Here is a 24,573-nt window from a genome sequence, read left to right on the forward strand (position 1 = left end):
GGAGGTCCATGTATTGATTAGTGATCACATGACTGATTTGATTTCAGCCAGAGTTTGAGTTGAGTTTTAAAAGTGGATAATGTGGAGCACTCTCTTATTTGAAGTGGAATGCCGTTCCAGATCTTACTCGCCTTCACAGAAAGAGCATTTTGTCCAAAGGCAGTTTTTCTATAGGGCACCTCACAGTCTCCTCTGGACGAGGCCCTGGTCCTCATGCTTCGGGTGTTTTTTGTTTTGAAAAGGTCTGACATGGGAGGCGGGGCTAATCCATGTAGCACTTTGTAGATAAAACATGCATATTTAAAATGTTTAAAATTATCAAAACTAAAAAGATTATGCTTTTTTAAAATATTACAAACATGGAAAGAAAGGGGTTTCCTATCAAAGACCTTTAGGGATTTTTTGTAGAGTGATTCCATTATTTTGAGTGTATTTAAATTTGTTAAAGACCAACTTGTGATACAGTATTCAATGTGAGATAATATCATTGAGTGGAGAAACACTCTGGCAGCATCAAGGGTTATAAATGGCCTGATTTGCTTAAAATTTAGGAGATTGAATTTAACTGTTTTGGTAATTCTTTTAACATGATTCTTAAAACATAAAGTAGAGTCAAGTGTGACACCAAGGTACTTAAATTCGGTTACAATTTGTAATTCTTCTCCTCTCAAGAACACTCCTGAATGTTTTAAATCTTGTGGCTGCTTTGTAAACATCATACAAACTGTTTTTTTAGTATTTAGCAACAGACAAGATTTAAGCAGCCATTCATTTACAGACTCCATTGCTGTAGTTAAAATGGAGGATGCCTCTTTTATACTCCTCGCATGCGTGTAAATCACGGCGTCGTCGGCATACATTTGAAAGTCAACATTTAAACAAATTGAAGGTAAGTCGTTAACATACAGTGAGAATAAAAGCGGGCCAAGTATTGATCCTTGAGGCACACCAACTGGAACATCTACAAGGGACGATTTGACACTGTCAATATGTACACATTGCTTCCTGCAGAGTAGGTATGATTTAATCCATTCAATTGCATCTGGAGAAAAATTGAAGTTTGTTAATTTTGTCAATAGTATGTCATGATTGACAGTGTCAAACGCCTTTTTAAGATCCAAAAACACTGCACCAACACATGTATTATTGTCTAATTTGCTTTTCACCTGTTCAATAAAGAAACTATTTGCCGATTCAGTGGAATGATTTACACGGAACCCAAACTGCATCGGGTGTAGAGCAGAATGGCCTTTGTTTAAGTGTTCATTTATAATTTTTGCAACCCACTTTTCAGCAACCTTGGAAACTACTGGAAGGATACTAATTGGCCGGTAGTTGGTTATATTTGATCTGTCACCAGACTTGTAAATTGGGGTGACTGTAGCCAGTTTCCAAGAAGATGGGACAGCTTTTTGTTTAAATGATAGGTTAATCATATGTGCTATTGGTGCAACAAAAGAGTCTTTGCATAACTTTAAGAAATGTGTATCCAGCCCATAAATGTCTTTGGTTTTAGAGTTTTTTAATGAACCAATAATATTGGCAACTTCTAGCCCTGTTATTTCCTGTAGATTAAAAACAGGCAACGCTTGGTCAATGGGTCTAATGCTGAGCTCAGGTGGTGGAAACAACTTTGTTATCTCTAAGACAGAGTTAAGAAAGAAATTATTGAATTCAGTGACTAATTGATTTGAATTCGACACTATAGTATTGTTTATTTTAAGCTCAATTTCTTGTTTTGTGGTTCTCTTTTCTTTTCCAAGTAATTTGTTAAGATTTTGCCAGACCTTTTTGCCATTTCCCTTTGCTTCAGAAATAATGTTCATGAAAAATTTAGCTTTCGCTTTACGCAGACATTGTGTCACTTTATTTCTCAAGGAGGTGAATTTTTGTCTATCTGTAATAAATCGAGATTTTAAATATTTTTTAAGTTGCATGTCTCTGGCTTTCATAAATTTCCTGCATTCATCATTTATCCAAGGTAGTGAATTTTTCTTTCTATTGTGTTGATGCCCTCTTTTGGTAAAGTTTGATATTATTTCATTAATTTTAGTCAAAAACCAACAGCTACTTTTTTCTATGTCCTCACTTTGTATTATTTCATTCCAGTCAATTTCTTTTATTGTTGTCACAAGACTTGATAGTTGATTTTTTGGAATAAAACCTATATTTTTTGATAAGTCTTCTGAAGGCCTATATGAATTATTGTAACATTTTTTTTGAAGGTTTTCTGGAGAAGAAAATGGCATTATGATCAGACAATCCTGTCATATAGTTAAAGATTTTAAGAATCCTTTCAGGATGATTTACAAAAAGTAGATCTATCAATGTTTTAGAATGTGAAGTAATTCGAGTGGGTTGTTCAATTAACTGACAAAAATTAAAATGGTCTGTGACTTGTTTCAAGTGCTTTCTGGCCTTCTTATCAATCCAGTTTATGTTAAAATCACCAATAATTATTATTTCTTTGTTTAAATCACAATTATTAAGAAGAAGTTTTAGTTTATCATAGAAATCCAACTTGGCAGATGGCTTACGATACATACAAATTATGGTGAAAGACATTCCTGTTGACAATGAGATGTCTACACCAACACACTCAAGTTGGACTTCTTCTGGCCATTCAATCTGTTTACATTTTATAGTGCTTTTAACATAGAGTAAAACTCCTCCGCCCCTCCCATTTGCCCTGTCATTTCTGTACACATTATACTCAGGCATAGTAACCACGGAATCAGGAGAATTATGCGTTAACCATGTTTCAGAGAGACCCAAAAAGTCTATGTTGGAGTTGCAGAGCAAATGTTCCAGCTCTTCTCTTTTAGGTGTCAAACTCCGTATGTTCAGATGACCGCCTAATAAGCCTTTGGGTTTGGCTTGCGGATCCCAGATTGTTTTTGCTTGATTCAGTGTATGAAAAATTTTCGATGCCCTGTGCTTTTTAAAGACGGGATTTCTAAAAGTTTTCGCTTTTATTGTCTGAGAAACGTGTGAATGCAACGTGGGACACTTACCACTAGAATTACTTTGTGTACGAATTTTACGATACAAATAAACTTGCCTTGTCGTTATCAAGCAGTCTATTTGACATAGTCCCTCACAGAAGCACACAATTTAGAGAAATAACATGGTGGGGACTGAGATTAAATATGTATGAAAATACATTAAAAAAAATTGTTTGTAGGTACAATACATGTCCAGCAGGCCTGAGGAATCACAAATAATCCAATATGGACAGGGACAGTCAGGACATCTTCGAATGAGTCAGCATTTGGCCACAACGCAGATTACATATGGAGGTGTCATCAAAACTGGGCAGATTTTGACTCAGAAAGTGTAGTGCCATTTATTATTTATTCTGTCAAAATTACAGTCCTTTGGTTATGAGAGAAAAGCTGTTTGATCTGAGTAAGCAAAATGAGCCTTGAATCTTGACCCATGGATGGAGATATTAATGGTTGCACTATTTTTGAGCCAAAAAGATACAGATACAGCTTTGCACCAGTGCGTAACAATGAATGATCTTTTATGTGACTGCCTGAATGAAATGTGTCATTGAAAGTGAAAAAACAGACACAGGAACTAATTTCCAACTGAATAGTTTGCAGGCTTGAGATTTAAAAAGTAACAAAAGACTGACAAAACATGATTTAATCGTGGCCACCATTTATTAACATGAGTGCAGAAGGCAAATTTTTTGTCATTTTTATAGAAGTCAATGAAAGGTCTTGGAGCCAAACTAACATTTCCAATTGATTTCTATAATCGTTTATCATTTTCTGTCCACAACTTCATTTTCTGTCTACAAGAGTTGTTTTGATAATTATAGCTAATGCTCATGCTAAAATATTAGCCTCTTGTTCACACATTTGGTTATTTGACCTGCAAGTTAACTAGGGCTCGAGTGGTTCTGGAGAAGTGAAGCTGAGACCTGACAAATACTGTACTCGTAAACGCAGTGAGTGTTTCAAAATACCTCCAATGACTTCATTTTCAAAAAAAGAAATTTTACTGTTAGCTAATGCACTTACCAAGACCAGATATTTTCCCATTAAGGCCTATGCAGATATGAAGAGGCTTCTCATAGCATTCCATTCCATTACTGAGCCCAGAGATAGCAGTCCTAGTTTTGAATCCCTTGTTCTTATCCATGTAGGCCGATGACTTATAGGTTTAGTACGGTTTGAGTCACGGTTAAGGAAGGAGTATTTGAATATTACCAGTAAATTGAATCCCTTATGCTCTGTCATAGTGTGCAGTAATAAGTGATACAAGTTATAAAGCAGAGTGTCCCGGGGCGGTAGCTAGGACAGAGAGGACGCAGGAGGGAGGAGGGAGGGAGAGGACGCACTCAGAGGCGGCATTAAAGAGGAGTCAAGGTCAATATCATGCAGCAGAGGAATGGGATGCAGCCGGGTATGGGATGTTTGGTAATCAGGACCCCCATACAAATGGCAGAGCACAGAGGGGGACTGGGGCGGTCTCTGCAGAGGTGAGTGCTGCGCCAGTGGGCTGACAGAGGAACATGGAGATAAGGCTTGTATGATGATAACAATAATAATAATAATAATAATAGTGAGGATAATGCAAAGCTATTGTTGTATTGAATTTACATAAGGATGCAGAGTTAGCAATGTACAGCACTGCCTTATGGATTTATAAGCTCAACATAATACCAGGAAATGTGTTTACTATTTATAGAGGAATTGGCATAAACCGTAGACAAATAATAATCAGAGTCAGATTTAAACAGTCTATATAGAGCAATCTTGTTTGTCAGGACTATGTAAAGCCTACTCTATATTGTGATATCTCACTAGGCTTTCTTCCACAAATACAATATTAATACTCAATGTTATAACTAAATTGGGCCCATACAGGGTTAGTGTAGGGTTATAGGAGGGTTAGACAAGGGTTAGGGGAGTGTTAGAGGAGTGTTAGGGGAGCATTAGGGGAGGGTTAGAGGTAGGCCTTTCGCAATAATTAATAACTATATCAACTTATCATTCAATATATGATAGCTGGAACAATATATTTTGGGAGATTTTTGTTATCTTGGTTATAATATGCTAAGATTTGAGCAGTAGAGGGCTGAATAAGTCACTTTGAAGGGTACTTATTGCTTAATTCGGGTATTTATTTGTTGTATACTGTCTATTTTTAAATGTTTTTATTGTTGGATTTTAATTGAATTGAATGAGTGACATCAAATAGTTTTAATATTACAGTTTATTGCAATATATCGTGCTTCAAAATCTGTTACCATGACAGTCCTACTTAGGCAGGGGGATAAGGTAACTTTGTGAGGGCACTACTGAAATGAAAGACGAGCAAAGACAATTTGTCACAACTAGGAAATGTTTTTTGTAGGCAGACTTTGATTTGGGTTAGGAGAGTTTTTGGTCTTTGCTTTGGAAACCTTAGAATTATTTGTTAACTTTTACAGCTTCAAATATAGGGTAGGTGTGAGTCCTGAATTACCTCCTAATGACATCATAAAGTGTAATTGAGCATTGTGAGCTCTGTAAAGGGCATACAAGAATATTTTTTTTTTTTTTTTTTTTTTTACGATGGAACAACTTTATAACAGTAAAAAATATGGCATATCATTGCAAATTTAAAGGGCACTTTATAAAGGAAGAAGTGTGTGGAGTCTGGGCATCCCTGCTCAGACTGCTGCCTCTGCGACCTGGCCAGAGATAAGCACTACAAGATGGATGTTGTTTTATTTACTTAGAAACATGACCTGTAGTTTCCCAGTCACCTGCTTGCGTGACTTTTACCTCCTCTAACCTTGTTATCCTCAATCTCCCTCACAATAAATCTAACCTCCCTGGCAAGTTTATATGTATAGTTTTTATACAGGAGGATATCAGTCTGGTCACCACCTCTTCCATCGTGCCTTGAGCCAGATTCACACAGAACCAGCTCAGATTTGTTATTTCAGGGACACATGTGAAACAAGTGTGCTCACTGGTCACCCATCATTTAGAACAAAATCCTCTTGCCTCAGAATTTGGTGCTTTGTTCATTGATCCTGCAGAAATTTGCAATGTTTTCACTCCCTTCTCATATTTTTTCCTTTCTCTTTTCCTTGTAAGCAGCCATATTTCTTTTGATATGAACGAACCATGCATGTCCCTGATTGGCTAATCAGCCTGCCAATCACACCCGTCTGAACTGAAGAACATTCAATGGTGATCAGGTTCACATCTTCTTAAAATGTGTATTCTGCATCAAAATGCAGGCAAAAATGCATCATTGTGTGCACTTTGGCCCTCACCTGCAATCATGTCATCCACGCTGCTCATCTTCAGCAACACCTGTTGTATGAGCCCCACCTCCGTGCTGGTCTGTAAGTTGCGTACACTCTTGCGGAGGATGGCAGTGAACATGCTCCAGATTTCGGCCTGGCACGTGACCTCACAGTGGGACAGCAGCTCCACCATGCAGCCGATACTCTCCGCTTCCTGGATGATAAAGTTCATCTCCAGGTCAAACTCACCCCCCACCAGCTGAAAGAGACAGACAAGAGAAACAATATTAGCGAAAAAGAAGGTGGAGAGCGTAATGAGGTGAGTGGGAGGGGAGCGAACAAAAAGAGGGTGATTTAGAGCTAGCATTCTCAAAGTTAAACATCAGAAAACATTTGGAATTCAAAGTAGCATCATTGATTAAATTAAATGAGACCAATTCTTCATTCTGCATCTCAACTCAAAGTGTTAAGTTATATAAAACAGTGCTATAGTAGGTCTACCTGAGAACTAAACCAGGATCAATTTGGGCTATTATTAAACCATTAAACCATTAAATTGAAAAAATGGAATGGCCTGAAAAAGTTTAAATCAGGGGAAATAAAGGTCCAGGACAAAAATGAGGGTGTAACACAGTGTGCAATAACAGTCATGATTAAAAAAACATTAAAGCAGCCTGAAAAAGGCTACAGACCTATTCAGGGGCATGATGAAATAGAAGTAAGATTAAGATAATTCTAAATAGCACAAAATCAAAAATGTACCCACATTGATCAGGAAAACACTTTACCCCATACAAGATATTGTAAACAAATTTGTGTGGGGAAAAATAAACTGAATGATATTGTATATACATTCAAAAGGCATTTGTTGAGTGCAAACCACAAGGAACCAACAGCCATGGACAGACGATTGTATCCTGCCATAGACATTATTGGATGAGAACCATGGGGAAAGAACTGACAACTGAGTGAGAGAAGTGAAGAGCATGGGCCAGGTTAATAGTTTATTCTGAAACATATTTTTCACTTATGGTTCAAATCGGCTATAGGTGCAGTAAACCTGTAGCAGTATAGCTTTAACAATATTTTTATGCTGTAGGCCTCCAGCACCAAAATACTGTCCTTTCTGTGTGTACTGGCATTCTCAGCCTCTCCTCCTCCGCTTCCTCTTTTTGTGAACTACAGTCACACCAAAAATGGCATGAAATGGTCATCTCAGAAGCACATACCAATCACTGCATGGACGGACGAAAAACATGCTTTAGCCCTGTTTCCCTCAAATTAGCATGCCACAATTTGAACTGACTACAGACTCATGTGGCCCCATGCATTGTAACAAGTTTGAAATCTATTGCATTAAGCATCCATCATATAAGCTTTGGGATTGTTTGGATTTGGTCACATTCGTCAAATGTATATATACATACTATAACCTAATATTGATGGTGTAGCACTTTTACCAGGAGTGCTGCAATTAATTCTTATGAGGTATTTCACTACTAATTCAACTATTGCTCAATCTACCTTTACTGCTGCTGAAGGACTATTGAAGCTACAAGTATTACTATTGTCTTATCCCTGCAATGGGGCAATTATAATATAGAGCCTAGAGATTTATAGAAAGCCAGCTGGATTTGATTTGCTGGATCAGACAAGCACAATATATTATTGTCAGAATATCAACCTTTGAGTTTTTAGAATAGACAATATTCAAAAGTTACAAATATCTTATAAAGCCAGTCTCTACTTTAAAGAAGACCTATTGTGTTTGTGTCTGCTATATAGTTATAATCTATAACACTCGTAGATCATTATGTTATAATTTGCACATTTTAAAATCACAATATTCCTCTAAAATGACTAAATAAAAGAAACAAGTCCGCTGACTTCCATATTAGAAAATTGCGATACCCAATGGGAATGGACGTTGGCGTAAAAGTCATCACAACAAAGAGCCATAGAGCTGTCGGTCCCTCCTATGGATTTTTTTTTTTTTTTTTCATTTGTAATCAAGGCAAGGCAAGTTTATTTGTATACCATAATTCATACACAAGGTAATTCAAAGTGCTTTACAGAATAAGAAAGACAAAGAAAATCACATAAAACCTCAATACAACAAATCAAAACATAAATAATCAAATAATCATCATAAAATTAACATTAAAGGAGAAAAGTGCAGAAAAAAAAAAACTTGAAGTCATATGCACAGCCAAACAGAACTGTTTTGAGCCTGAATTTAAACATTGTCGTAGTAACATGACTACATGACTCTCCCGAAGAACAAACTAAGTACATCACAGCGGGGTTTGCTGGTGGCAGTGAAAACAGGGATTGATTGGCAACATGGTGTCATGAAAATAAGTGATTAAACATTCCTCAAATATGCACAAATCACTCCAAAAACAACTTTGAGAGGGTAAAGAGGAACCAACAAAAACATGGTTAAAAGCTTTGAGAAAAGTCGATTTTGCAGGATAGGCTTGATTTAATGAAATATAAATAGACATTATTGCCATAGATTTGGTTTCTAGATAGAGATGTACATACAAGGCATTTTGTGGAATTTCAAATACATCATTAAGTCCTTCATGAAATATCCACAGGTTTTGTTTGTTCTTGCACTTTGTGAACCTGAGCATACCCACACAATCCAGGAAGTGTAACTATGACAACCATGATGAAGCCAGGAGATTGAAGAGTGAGTTTTATTAAATCAGGCCAAACAGAAATGCGCTGGAGCTCTCACATCTTTCTTGGTGTAAAGAGTGTAAATAAACACAGAGATAAGAATCGTGACCAGCAGGCTATGACCAGGCCAATGTGGAAAATCTAAACATTCTATAAATATAGCAAAGTTGAAGTGGCAGACCAAAGCCTGTGGAGCCCCATGTCAAGTGCTGTGGCTTCGGTTAGACATAATTTAGCACTGGACTGGACAAGCAGGTAGAAAATACCAGTGAATACATAAAATATAATATTTTAGAAAGTCATCTGTTATCTTTAGTATTCAATAGCAAGATCCATCCATCCATCGATTTTCTTCCACTTATCCAGAGCCGGGTCGCGGGGGCAGCAGTCTAAGCAGGGACTCCCAAACTTCGTCCTCCAGCTCCTCCGGTGGGACCCCAAGGCGTTCCCAGGCAAGCCGAGAGACATAGTCCCTCCAGCGTGTCCTGGGTCTTCCCCGGGCCTCCTCCCAGTGGGACATGCCCAGAACACCTCCCTAGGAAGGCGTCCCGGAGGCATCCTGAGCAGATGCCCGAGCCACCTCAACTGGTTCCTCTCGACGTGTAGGAGCAGCGGCTCTACTCCGAGCTCCTCCCGTGTGACCGAGCTCCTCACCCTATCCCTAAGGGTGGGCCCGGCCACCCTACGGAGGAAACCCTTTTCAGCCACTTGCAGCCCTTGTCCTTTCGGTCATTACCCAGAGCTCATAACCATAGGTGAGGGTAGGAATGTAGATTGACCGGTAAATCAAGAGCTTTGCCTTTGGACTCAGCTCCTTCTCATCATTGCAGACGCTGCACCGATCCGTCTGTCAATCTCACGCTCCATCCTTCCCTTGTGAACAAGACCCCGAGATACTTGAACTCCTCCACTTGGGGCAGAGACTCACCACCCACCCGGAGAGAGCAAACCACCTTTTTCCGGTTGAGAACCATGGCCTCAGATTTGGAGGAGCTGATTCTCATCTCAGCCGCTTCACACACGGCTGCAAACCGCCCCAGTGCCTGCTGCAGGTCCTGGCTCGAAGAAGCCATCAGGACAACATCATCAACAGCAGAGATGAGATCCTGTGGTTCCCGAACCAGACCCCCTCTGCTGCGCCTAGAAATTCTGTCCATAAATATAATGAACAGAACCGGTGACAAAGGGCAGCCCTGGCGGAGTCCAACATGCACCGGGAACAGGTCTGACGCAATGCGAACACAGCTCCTGCTCCGGTCATACAGGGACCGGACAGCCCTTAGCAAAGAGCCCCATACTCCAGGAGCACCCCCCAAAGGACACCACGAGGGACACGGTCGAATGCCTTCTCCAGATCCACAAAACACATGTGGACTGGTTGGGCAAACTCCCATGAGCCCTCGAGGACCCGATGGAGAGTATAGAGCTGGCCCAGTGTTCCACGACCAGGACGAAAATCACACTGCTCCTCTTGAATCCGAGGTTCGACTATTGGTCGAATTCTCCTCTCCAGTACCGTGGAATAGACCTTACCGGGAAGGCTGAGAAGTGTGATTCCCCTGTAATTGGAACACACCCTCCGGTCCCTCCGTATCAATAGCAAGATAACCAAAATAATGAAACTTGACAGTAAAATATGATCATTATATTTAGTGCATAATTCAGAAACACTGAATACTGACTCAACAGTTAATTTTAGATTTCAACAGGAATAAATTCAATATCAACTGAAAGCATGATTTTTGTTTTACTTCTTTACTCTTAAACCTTGTGTTGAATACTATGTGTTACAAACACTGCAGTAAACTTGATTCTCAGTAAGAATGTGACACATACTTATTTTAAGATGTCACACTGGAACCTGCCACTTTGTTTACATGACACAGCTCTTCATCTTCAGGTTGACAAGAGTCCGTGAAATACATTTTTTCTGGGACTGCGAGCATCTTTTAGTGACGTATTCTACCCTCCTGTAAACAGCTAATGGTACATCCATTTATGACCTTGTAAGGACAGTATGTAAAATGAGTTAAGTCCTTATAGGACCAGCCTTCTATAGATAGTACTTTTCTTGGGCTATAAGAAAAGGAAAAACTCCCTTGTATGTAACATATGTGCCAGCTGTCTGTAACTTCATTCATCTGATCAGATAAACTTCTTTCTCTCTCTACCTAGTCTGTAATCTCTTGTGTTTTGTTTTTTTTGTTGTTGGCCAATTTTGATAATTTTCCTCCAGTTATATAATTTAGGTTTACTGCAAACTGACCCACAAATCTATAAGAGAGCAGTACATCACATGTAGTGCAGTTGTCTCTTTGAATTAAAGTGTTAAAATAAAGCTTTGTGTGTATGTTCTAGGCAGCAAATTGGCCAAAAGAAAATATTGGCCTGTGCTGGAGATTTATGGTCTATAGTCTATCTCTAATGTTAACATTGGCTCAAATTAATATTAAATAAACCATGAAGGTTGTTATCCATACTAGCAAAAATCTCTTTATTTATTTGGGATTGGGGTTTACAATCACTTCTCTAATTGTGACACTTAACAGAGCTCTGGATTGAACATCAAAAACTTAAACTCAAAAATGCTATTAGCAAAATGTGCCAAACATCCATAGAATATATCAATCAACAACTTTATTAAACCCAAAGGGCAATTCAGTTCGCAGATCTCTGGTAATGCATAAAGCATAAATAAAAATCATGTACATACACAACACACAGCATATATTCAAACCTCAGTCCATAAGGGGATACATCAGCAATTTCACTTTCCATTTAAAAGTTTTATGGCTGAAAGAATAAAAGATTTAGCGCAGATGAAAAAGTAATCGAAAGAGCCATGGAACAACCCAATAAGCTGCTGGGTCACTATGGTACATTTACTTTTGAAACAAACACTAAGTTTTATTTTAAAATCTCCATTGGTTTAATATTTGGCTAATTGAAAATTCTGTGAGGTGTGACGACACAATTGTGAACTCTATCGTTGACAACCTATCAAAGTCTTCCCAGTTCATAATAATGATCCACTCTCCAATGTCCTTATTAGCAGCAGATTAGCACATGTTGCATGGCTGGTCCACTGAGATCTGTAACATGATCCCTCTGTCATTATAATGTATAGACTGTTGGTGTTGATAGCACCCTATTATTAGCCATGCCATTAAAATCTGTCCAATTGTGTTCTGTTATGTATTTCATTAGTGGCTCTTCCTGCTCTCTGGGTCGGCCCTATCTCTCTGCTGGTGCGCACATTGATCTAGTGACAGTGTGAACGCATTAGAGTAGATTAGACAGTGCCCTGAAAGCAGCACAGCACAAAAAGAGGGACATTTCATTCATTTGCCATTGGATTCTCCTCACTCATTATACAGAGCTGTAAAAGGATGAGGTAATAGGAGTGGTACTTAAAATACATCATGTTAGTCAACAAAAGTATTAAGTAATATATAGCCCAGTCAATAAATTAGTTGGCCAAAATAGCAACATTTTTCAATATGATGAACATCAGGCACATTGAAATGATTACTTTGTGGGATGCCTCTACTACAAATGTAAAAGTATCATTATTTCCTCTCATGTCAGGCAGTACAGTGTAGAGCTGCACAATTTTTGAAAAATTCAAATAGCGATTATTTAGCAATATATTTAAAAAGTAGGATTCAATTCACATTGACATTTGATACAAATACAATCACATTTATTTCAGGACATGTTTGTAGAGGTCTAAACTACAGGCAAAGAGTTCGCTATAAAAAGACAGGATGTACACCATGGGGCATAGTGCAGCACAATTACTGGCTGCTACATGTCCCACCATATCACCAGATCACAGGCTGATCCAAACCACGGCAAACAACTATGAGCCCAACACAAACCTGGCAGGAGCAGGAGGCAAAGTGGATGCAGAAAATACTAGAAGAGCCCACATAAAAAAACAACAAGCAACATCGGGAACAACAACTCAATCTCCAGGCTGCCAAAACCTTCAGGGGCTAAAGCATACATCATGACAGATAGAAACACTTAAAAGAACATTTCTGCTGAGATGACTTGTTATAGGTGAAAGAGATTTATGCTACTTTTAGAGTGAAAAATGCTGTCAACCAAAAGTGCTTTTATCCAATCAGGTTTCTTATAGTGATTGTAGAGAGTTAAGGTCTGAAATTCGAGTGTGAATCCTTAGACCATGCTCCTTCACTAAAATCAGCCCTGAATAATAAGTCTCATTAAACAGGTAGAAGATGGATAACAGGTTAAGCTCTTAAGCTCTTGGTTAGATTTAGATATCTAATCAGGCAAGCACTTCACTGCTACCTTTTACTTTAGTTTATCCTTGGCAAGTCACATTATCTGCATTGTCTCTAGTCAGTGGTGTTTTCTATTTTGTATTTTATTTTACTTCTAAAATAATATAACATAAATATGAGTATCCTATCAGATTTGGTGTTATTTTGGTGTTGCACGTTCAGAAATGCCCTCTCTTTCCTTGAGCGTTCTGTCTGCAAGCATTAAAACTGACCAATCAGGTTGTCCCTTTCCTGCTGATTTGACAGGTAGACACCAGCACTGCTGCACTGGCTTAGTCCTGCCTAGGCCAGGTGTGCCCAATGCTGGCCCTGTGGCATCATCACTGCACAGGCTGTCAGTTGACACCAGATTGTTTGTTTGGCTGAGTGACTAGAGCTAGCTTAGCCCGTTTCACTTTTGACGGAATTTGAAAGAAAAAGATTATGCTTTCATTTGGATTTTCTTTTTGGACAAATAATTAGAGACAGACTGATATATTGGTTGGCCGATATACCGGGTCAATATTTGGACTTTTTAGTGTATCAGCTATCTGCCTTGTGGTCAATCAGCTGCCTAGAAAATACGCACAAAGCTTTATATTACCACTTTAAGAGATAGCTGCAGAGCTCTCTTAAAGGTTTGTGGTAAAAAAAAAGGGCTTAGGTACATTTAAATTACATAATTTTGGAAAAATAATCTAAATTGGCCCAACATATTGACCCAAAATATCGGCAGAGCTTATCGGCCATCAGTTGCTCTGGATTCTAAGCAATCGACATCGGCCATGAAAAAAAAAACATATCAGTCGATCTCTACAAATAATGGGATTATTTTTCAAAGAGGAGCAGTTTATGTTTGTTGTAATGAAATGTTCAGAAGAGCATCTAAAACAACCACGCTAAAAGTCAAATATTTACTGACACTTGGGCCTCACGGAGCACAGAGTGTACTGTTGCATTCATGGTTGGATTGCACATCAGTGAGGTATAGCAACATATCTGAAAGTACTCGTCTGCTGAAGATAGCAGCCTTGAGTGAGGTGTGGTGTTATGTTCTATGTGCAGTAACTACGATTATAGTCTAATGAGAAAATATAAAGTTAAAACATGCTCATTATAGTATTATAGTTGTATTCAGTTGTTCACGGTGATGTACATGCGTGTTCTGGGTCGTACCAATCAGCTGATGCATTGTGATGGGGCATTTAAGGTCTATAGGCCTACAGATAGTTATATTTGTAAATATGGGCAGCTGGCCCAGGTCCTGAGGCCACGGTCTGCCACTGCCTCTAGTCACAGTGAGGTATGTGCACATTTTTCTTTAAGAATTGTGAGGTGGGACCACCAGTGTAGTTTTATTTATGTACAGTTAAGTAATTAAACAGGGAGATGATGGATAACAGGTTTGTGCATAGATATATCTCATTCTTGAAAACATCCAGACTTTTCTAACTGTATAAATGAAACAGATCATGCAGATGGGTCTGGGTGATCGCAACAAACACATTTAAGCTCATTCACCAAAAAACTGCCAAAAGATTACTCCAAAGTAAAGCCAATCAGGTTACAGATTATGCTGAGTGTTTGTCTGTGGCTGTCTGTAAATGCTGACCAATCCTGATCCACAAATTCAGCACATTTAAAAATAACTAATGACTCAAATCTTTAAGACATATCTTGGAGTAAATTGGTCTTTTTGTAACTGGTATTTTTGTGTCATAATCAACACCAGCTAGTCAGATAAAAACATGCGAATACTACCACTACTACTACCAATACTTCTATTCAAATCAACGTAATCTGTTGTACAACTTAATGACAAATAAACAAGTTAACTTAAACATTTGTGTCTATTAATGGTGAACAAGGCAACTCTTTTGGTCAATCCAAAGCCTGGACGAATGGACAGAGTTGAAAGTGATGTATAAATGATATACTTTTCAAATTTGGAGGCATCAGTCTTCAATTTTTGTATGTTTATAAATCTTGCCAATTGAATATATTATCCTGTATTAGCAGGTGCTATGGAGACAGAGGATAGGATTCATTGGAGCAGATATTAACAGATGACATAGAGTCCTTACTACATTGGCAAACAGTGCTACTTTTTCTCAAACTGACTCTAACCTTAAACTTTTTGCTCAGGCCTGTTTTCAAGCAGCATCTTGACAATAATGCAGTTCGCTCTCTTGTCTATGCCTGTCCCAATCCACACAAAAAAAAGAAAAAAAGAGTGGAGGAAACCAGCAGTCGATGACTCAAACTCTGTCGCTAAGCAGTTGCTAAGGAAGTGACACGATCTTTCCGACCACTGCTGCTCCTCTGGGCTTACACACATCTAACAGGTAACAACGGGGCGGCATATCAATGTGCCTATATACTACACTGAGCAAGGCTCTCTATGGCTTCATCTGAGCTCAAGAGTGCGGTGCACATTACAGTTAACCTTGGCACAGTCTTAGCAGCGGTGTGACTTCTAACACCGTCTCCCAAAGGAGTCACCACTGATGACTAATCTTTTATACAGCAGGCTGGTGTCTCTTCACGCATACAATTATTAACAACCATTCACCCATCTATGTACTGATGAATACAATTATGGAAATACTGGGGAGCTATAACACCAAAAGAAAGACCTATGTGTGTGTATATATGTGTGTGTGTGTGTGTGGGGGGGGGGGGGGGGGTATACATATATATACACATATACATATACACACACACATATATATACATATACACACACACATATATATACATATACACACACACACATATATACATATACACACACACACATATATACATATACACACACACACACATATATATATATATATATATACACACACACACACACACATATATATATATATATATATATATATATATATATATATACACACACTAGTTTCTCATGTTCCTTTTTCCTGATGTTCCCATCACTTGGTACTGCCCACCACAACGGCTTTGCTCTGTTGTTATCTCAATGCTGCATTCACATCTTCTAGGAGACTTTCAGATGGTACTTCATTTAGCCTCTGCAGGTGGCGTCGGGGTTACCTTGTGTTCATTCGGGCCGTGATCATATAAGGCCTGCATTATTGATCTTTTTGTGATATTGGGTGTTCATCCTACTGAATGACATATGAGCCTAACCTCTTCTTGGGCAACATTCACATTTGTTCTGGTTTATTCCTGGTTTGATCCCACTTCAGTGCTGATGTAGACTTGCTTTGATCCTGTTGTAGTCCTTTTTTACTCCTGGCTCCTGGCCATCCGCAAAATGACAAGCTTTACTTTCACGTTTCCAGATGATGCATGAGTCACTCCTGTCTCCAGCCTCATTCAGAGCAGGCAGGGGTTGGCAGAGGGTTCGGCCTGGCTTTGAGCAGGACCAGGGAGGAAGCAGAGGGAGGAGGGAGATGGGAGATGGGGAGGGGGGGTCCCACACACACAACAAAGAGCTTATGCTACGACCAGCCAAAACCAGATCTCATAAGAGGCTGCTAACACAAACAGTCTCAGTGTCCAGCAACTGTTCAGCTCCTGCCCCCCCGGACACAAAGATAGACAGGCTCTCACCTCCAAAAGGACATGACTGGGACTGCACAATACATGTGTGAAATAAAATAAGACAACAAATATTCTGTAATCATTACAACCTCTTTACCATTAATGCTGTTTATGACATCTGGCTACATAAGTTAATTCTTCATCACGATTTAACATATTTTCACAGCATTACAAACAATTTTAACCTTTTGCACTGCATTTTCGAAAGGAAATAGTAACTAACAGTATAGGCTTAGACTGCTTTGCAACCCAGTTCCGGATAAGTGGAAGAAAATGGAAGGAGTATAGGTTTAAAAGTATACTGTTTTAACAAGGTGTTTTGACAAAGTAATGTCACATGAGGGCAAACCTTGTTCTTACAACTGGCAACACAGAAGAGAAATGCCAACCACAGGCACTTCTTTTACACAGCCTCCTCTTTACGGTCACCACAGCAAATCCATCTCTGTGAACTTGGCTACTTTTAAGCTGAGTTTTAGATCCTTACTTTGACTAGAGAATAGAGGATACATTCACATTTTTCCTGATTTGATCTTGGTTTGAGCCCATTTTAGTCCTGATGTAGACTTGGTTCCTGGTTTAATTCTATTCCTGGTTAATCCTAGCACAATAATGCCTACATCAACTTACTGTTCAGTACAGGATAGAAAGAACAATCATTTTGGGGGGTCAGTATTTATCGTGGGTATGTTCTCTTTGTACTATCTGGGAATTTTTGGCTTATTTTTATTTATTTATTTTTTTTGCAATATAATAGGATTTGAGCTGTAAAAGGTTGAATTATGATCTTCTATGACTCATTATAAATACAAACTAATTATGCAAGTGTTTAATTCTACAATTTATTGATTGTAGCTAAGAGTACTTTTTTTGGAATAATTTTGCTTTATGGTTTGGTTTAAATATTATCGTTTATCGTCTAGATTTGCTTCAACAATATATTGCTTTTTTATCATGACAGGCCTAGTCCTGGTTAGTTCTAACTTCTATTGTGGTACAGGTTTAGTTCTGGCTTAAGTCTTTACTTTGAAATGAGGTGTGTAGCTACTCCCTCATTCAAATCTTAGGACAAATTCACTGTCATACCATAACAGACAAGCTCATGTCTCTGATAAACAGCTAGCCAGGCATTTCTTTGACTAGATTTCATGCTACATGCATATTGTGTATTTAACCACCCCAAAATAATCTGAAACCCTTTCCCTGGGAACCAGAATGCACACTTCTTCAACAACTTACAAAGCTGTGAGTGTGGTCACCAGTGAATGTCCCCATTTTCAAAGGGCCATGATTGCCAGATGTATTAGCCAATCAGGGACAAGCATTGTCCGTCCTTAACAAAAAGTTAAGGCAAAATCACTAGGGGCTGAAAAACATGGTGGATTTCTGTTGAATCAAGGAAAGAAGCACAAACTCTGTTAATTTGAGGTGAGATCAATTTGATTTTATTTGTAAATCATAAGTGACCAATGAGCTTCTTTGGTTCACATGTGACACTGAAAAAAAAACAAATCTGATTGCATGATCACGGTTGACCGGGCTCAAGACACAAAAGAGTACGTGGGGACCAGAGCGATTTCAATCTGGATTTGCCAGGCAACTGAAACCCAGCATTTCAGATGATATCACATCATTCTCTAGGTCTTAATTTAATGCTAGAAAATGTAAAAACAAAAAAAAACCAAAAAGTTTCAACACGCAAATGTACAGTATCATCGACAGAGCAAACCAGCTCTTGTCCCCCCTCCCCATCTGGAAGTATTATCATCCCACTTTACAATCTGACAACCACCAATGAATATATCTTTTATTACATATTTAGTAATTTTAGTTTAAATTCTTCAGGTTATAGATTTAAAGGTCAACGATCCCAGTTCGATTATTCGCCACCATTAGCGTAGCTTAAAACACATGAAGCAGGCCATTGCTCTTATGCCTGCCACGATGATATATTTTGAAGTTCAATATATTGCAGTAGAGTAAATATAGGTAATAAATGATAATACTGAATCTAATTTATGCCACTAACATGATAAAACAAGATCAGATTAAAAACACAAAAACTGTTCTAAATCTACAATATTATTAGAAATCATGAGCTGCAATGAATAAGTCGCAGAATGAAACACTTTACGATAAATACTGACCCCAAAAAAATATTGTTCCAACTTTCATATACTGAACAGTAAGTCGATATAGTAATTATCATGACTTACACATGATCACTATTGGAGCCACTGTTCCACACTGAGAGGGGACAGGATAGCACACAACACTGCCACCTGTTAGCCATTAGCCTCATCAAACATGACAGGGCACCCGGGCGAGTGTCGGTCAATAGGTCTTTACCTCCTCCACTACCTCCCCTGTTGGATTGAGCTTTTCCAGTCCCTGTCATTAATATGCAACTTCAAAGCATGAGTGGGAGAGCGGTGGAGAGGAGAGGTGGCTGTTTGTTGATTCATTATGCGCTTATGTTCCGCGAGTGAGCTAGCGTTGCCGGCGACGACCATTCAACAGTCCCCATTGTGTGGTGAGTGTGCGCGGGGAGAGGGGAGGAGAGAGGAGGAGACGAGTGGCCCCATCTACATGTGAGATCACAGATTACACACTTGACGCTTCGCCAGAGGGGGCTTGATGGTGGTAACGCAGAGGCGGAAGCCAAAGACAAAGGGAAGAAAAATAAACAACAAGTAGCAAGGTGGTGGTGTCAAATGTGGATAAAAAAACAGAAAAGAGGAGAGAGTTTTGGAGAGGGCGAGCACACAGCAGCAGTGAGGGCCCTCTTGAACTGAACAGGGAGATTTCAGAGCTGTGGCAGTGGTTTGCAGCGGGAAAGGGGGGTTGGTGATGATGACCATAGCAAATCTCAACAAAGATATGGATTAAACTATACGGCTAAACTGGCCACTCAGTAATCCACATGACCTCATTTTTGACAAAGAGTGTTGATAAAAGCAGCGCGGTTAACTTTATCATACTCATTTTGGGGATAGAGTTCACTTAATCTGAGTTTTACAAAGCACAATGTTCAAAGAGCCACGGGGATTTGAAAATGGAGGGAAATTGAGAGAAATCTGCAGAAGACGAAATTATTTTTTGACATTGCCTGATGCTGCAGAGTGATAGCAGAGCCAGACAGGAAATTAATCAAAACAATTATGATAACTAGTTCAGGTCATTTATCATTTTAGCAGTTTCATCTTCTTTGTTTGTTATCTAGCTGTATAGTTCAATTTCACGCTCTTGAGCAGTTTATCAAGCAAATAAGTTTTTCATTATTTTAATTTGAATATTATCAGTAATTTTCCACAGGCTTGCTTTATACTCATTCATGTTAAACATGTTTTCCATTGATGAGAAAGACATGAAGAGGAGCTAATGCACACAATCATAAGGCCAATGTGACTGCTTCCTGTTCAGTTTTAGCATGTTGTACCATTAGAATGAATTTACACCAAGAAACCGCTGACAGCTCTCACAGAAAAAATGTACTAACCCTCCCCTTAGTCTAGACTGGCTCAGGATCCAGACCGTACCCTGTGTCCATCTCTGACAGGCTGACCCAGTGAGGAATGGTCCAAATGCAGAGGGCCTATATGTTCTCTTATGTTCTCATTTACACTATAATTGAATTTAAACTCGAGATAGTGTTATTGGTCATATCTCAACATTACAATTCCACAGAACGCTGGATTAAACATCAAAATACACAACATATAAAATGTAGGCCATTTTGCATAACAGTAATTGACAAAACAAAAATATAGAACAAAAAATAAATAAATAAATACAAACAGAGCTGTGGATGCTCTAAACATCTGACTGAGAGTGTGTGATTGTAATGAGCTTTGACAGTAGCCTGCAGAAATGTATGGAGACAGAAGAGCGTGTGGGACTAACCCCTCATCCCACTGAACTGCATTTCCCATGGGGCTTTGTACCAGCATCTAAACAGATGGCACCCACAGCAACCCCCTTCATTCAGAGCGCATAAACCATAGCTAAATAAACCTCAGTGTGATAGCTATTCTAGCTGGGCTAACTCGAGTTTGTATCTTTCCCTGCACAGGAGCATACAGAGGTCAAGTCTTAACAGCACTGTAACTTTGGGAAGAAGTGGAACACGAGGCATGCACTTGTTATTACATAAAACCACTTCAGGGATGAGCTGAGAGGTCCAAACGCTATATATTTGTAGACATGTGGGCTTTATATATATTTTTTAGGTTTCTCTTCAGCAATGTATGGGAAACATAGAGCCATGAGATAGCTACACTTTTTGAGGTGATCTATTTGTTAAATCCAAATATAAGCTTATATAAAACGAGGTCTTATAGGAAAACAAAAAGGAGCTAAATCATGAAATACATTTGACAAACCAGAAAGTGACGTTTTAAGTGTAAGTTTAATTATGAAATAATCATAAAATATTAAAAATGAATTAAATAAATGTAATTGTAAGTCACAAAAAAGTCTTCCAAATATTTTTTTTTCTTTACATGTTACTGCAGTAGGTCACAATTTCACCATTTCACAATACATTCTTCTGCCTTTAAGACCCCATTTACCATTTAAAAAGGTTTAGAGTGTTTTCCTTGTGGAATGGAAGAGCTAAAGGATGATGTGCAGTGTCAGGCTGTGGCCTGTCACTCAGGCTGATCGGAGCCAATCTGGCAGCTCATTTATTGTCTTCTCCTCCACTGTGTCCTCCCATAGCCTTTATTAGGAGCTATCAAAACTATTACAGAGGTTAAAACTATCATTAAAACTTCAGAGCTCAAAAGAAGAGGTGACCTATCTGTTCACACATGATCGGATGGAGGTATTTCAAGTGGAACTATGAGGGTTTTTTTTTACTTGAGCTCAAAAAATAAAGTCACCTGCTTAAAAGGCTGAAAAGTATTTTTTGAAAAGGTTGAAGTGAAAGAAATATCACTGGACTTTCTTAACAATTTTCATTTCAATTCTGAAATTTTAAATATTACAGATTTTTCTGTTAGATGTTGCAGGTCAAACTTCAATAGTAACTTGGGTGAGGTACAATATATTCTGCACAATTTATGGAAGGGCAGGTCACACTATCACCGTACCACTTAACATGATACTATTTTACACTTGGTTTTGACAAGAAAAAGGCTTGATTAGGGTTGGTAAAAGTATCAAAAATCAGACACTAATTGATTCTAAAACTAGTATCAAAAATAGATACTCATTTGAGCAGGTATCGATACTAAAAAAGCCACATTCACAGAAAATGAAATGAACCTTCCTGAATAACTTTAGAGTAATCTTGAGCTGTATATGAAAATATAAGTAGAGTAGAGTTTCATTATATTATTATGACAACACTGAGCCCAGTACAAATTTGGACACTATAATGACAACAATATATATTCTTGTCTTGTTTTTTGGTATCAATATTGAAAATGGTTTCAATATAGTTCTAGCATATGGGTGCCAATTTTAGACGTTAATTCCATCCATTTTCTTCCGCTTATCCGGGGCCGGGTCACGGGGGCAGCAGTCTAATCAGGGACTCCCAAACTTCCCTCACCCCAGACACGTCCTCCAGCTCCTCCGGTGGGACCCCAAGGCGTTCCCAGGCCAGCCAAGAGACATAGTCCCTCCAGCATGTCTTGGGTCTTCCCTGGGGCCTCCTACCAGTAGGACATGTCCGGAACACCTCCCTAGGGAGGCGTCCAGGAGGCATCCTGAGCAGATGCCCGAGCCACCTCAGCTGGTTCCTCTCGACGTGAAGGAGCAGAGGCTCTACTCCGAGCTCCTCCTGTGTGATTGAGCTCCTCACCCTATCTCTAAGGGAGTGCCCAGCCACCCTGCGGAGGAAACCCATTTCGGTCACTTGTATCCGCGATCTTGTCCTTATGGGTCATTACCCAGAGCTCATGACCACAGAAGAGGGTAGGAACGTAGATTGACTGGTAAATCAAGAGCTTTACCTTTCAACTCAGCTCCTTCTTTACCACAACAGACCGATACAGCGACCACATCACTGCAGACGCTGCACCGATTCGCCTGTCAACTAGTGAACAAGACCCTAAGATACTTGAACTCCCCCACTTGAGGCAGAGACTAACCACCCGGAGAGGGCAAGCCACTTTTTTCTGGTTGAGAACCATGGCCTCGGATTTGGAGGAGCTAAGTCTCATCCCAGCCGCTTCACACTCAAACCATCCCAGTGCCTGCTGCAGGTCCTGGCTCAATGAAGCCATCAGGACAACATCATCTGCAAACAGCAGAGATGAGATCCTGTGGTTCCCAAACCAGACGCCCTCCGGCCCCTGGCTGCACCTAGAAATTCTTTCCATAAATATAATGAACAGAACCGCTGACAAAAGGCAGCCCTGGCAGAGTCCAACATGCACTGAGAACAGGTCTGACTTACTGCCGGCAATGCGAACACAGCTCCTGCTCCGGTCATACAGGGACCGGACAGCCCTGAGTAAAGGCCCCATACTCCCGGAGCACCCCCAAAGGACACCTTGTAAGATCTTCTGTATGTCTTGGAATGCCTTCTCCACAAAACACATGTGGACTGGTTGGGCAAACTCCCTTGAACCCTCGAAGACCCGATGGAGAGTATAGAGCTGGCCCAGTGTTCTGCGACCGGGACGAAAACTACACTGCTCCTCCTGAATCCAAGGTTCACAAACGATGGCAATAAAAGGATTCTGATTCTGATTCTGATTCTATCGGTCGGATTCTCCTCTCCAGTACCCTGGAATAGACCTTACTGAGAAGGCTGAGGAGTGTGATTCCCCTGTAATTGCAACACAACCTCCGGTCCCCTTTCACATCTTTCAATTGATGAAGATCAAATGATCCCATACTAGTAGAGAGGTTAAAAGTAAAGCCACAATTTGCAGGCTATATCCACTGTACCACCCTGCCTGGCGTTGCTCTCTACGTCTTGAAAAACTGTGGCAAATATATTGATGCTTTTGCTGTTTATATTTAGATGCTACAACAGGGTCAGCTGGCAGGAGGAGAAGTGGCTTTTTTAGCTAAAGCTAAGAGCACTTGTTCAGACACATTCTGCAGGTTTGTACAGATGATCTCACAGGGCTCCTTAGACATCACTCTGCTCCCGTCTCCGTAGAAACATAAAACATGCACTCACCACACGAAGATGAGAGAGAGCTAAAGGCTTGTATTACTCGCACTACAATTAATGCAGTTATATCAATCATAGTTATTATTTAAAGGTCTTAAAGCTCACAAGAGTCAATTTTGCATAATCTTAAGTAATGTTATAATGTTTTGTTTCATTCACACATATTTGAGTAACACTTTATCATTGGTCTGTCTATATCTCAAAAGCTCAAAATGCTCTGTTCCACCTTGTGGTGTCATGAAGCTGTAGTTTGCAAGTTTTACCTTTTTTCAATAGAGATCAGCATTTCAAGGGCTGAAATCATCTAAATGATTCTAGTGAAGGTGTATGGAGTTTAAAAACACAGTGGAACATTTTCTGTATTACCACAAGACATCACAAGGCGTGTTTTCAGTATGAGAGAAGAACTTAGGATAAATCTGCAGGGTTTGTGTGTTAAGCATGAGTGGATGAAACAAAACACAATTCCAGGTCTGTTTGTGATGACGGAACAGCATTATAACAAAGATCAGAAAATAGCCTAATATGAGCTCTTTAAATATTAGTGAATGCAGTCACCGTATCGCAGTTATGATTATCTCAAGCTGACTGTAAACATTATTGAAACCTTGATCATATTGTGAGTG

The 24,573-nt window shown here is 39.3% G+C and overlaps 1 protein-coding gene across 1 annotated transcript in view; it reads right to left on the bottom strand.

Annotated features, from left to right (window-relative positions):
* Positions 1–24,573, bottom strand: part of nbeaa (neurobeachin a) — a 147,724-nt gene that overhangs the window by 96,071 nt on the left and 27,080 nt on the right. Inside the window, exon 2 of the mRNA XM_055226474.1 lies at positions 6,284–6,515. Coding sequence (XP_055082449.1) covers positions 6,284–6,515 — 232 coding nt within the window. The remainder of the gene's footprint in view (positions 1–6,283; positions 6,516–24,573) is intronic.

This window comes from Periophthalmus magnuspinnatus, chromosome 14 (genome assembly GCF_009829125.3).
Source record: "Periophthalmus magnuspinnatus isolate fPerMag1 chromosome 14, fPerMag1.2.pri, whole genome shotgun sequence".
In the NCBI taxonomy this organism is placed as follows: Eukaryota; Metazoa; Chordata; class Actinopteri; order Gobiiformes; family Gobiidae; genus Periophthalmus; species Periophthalmus magnuspinnatus.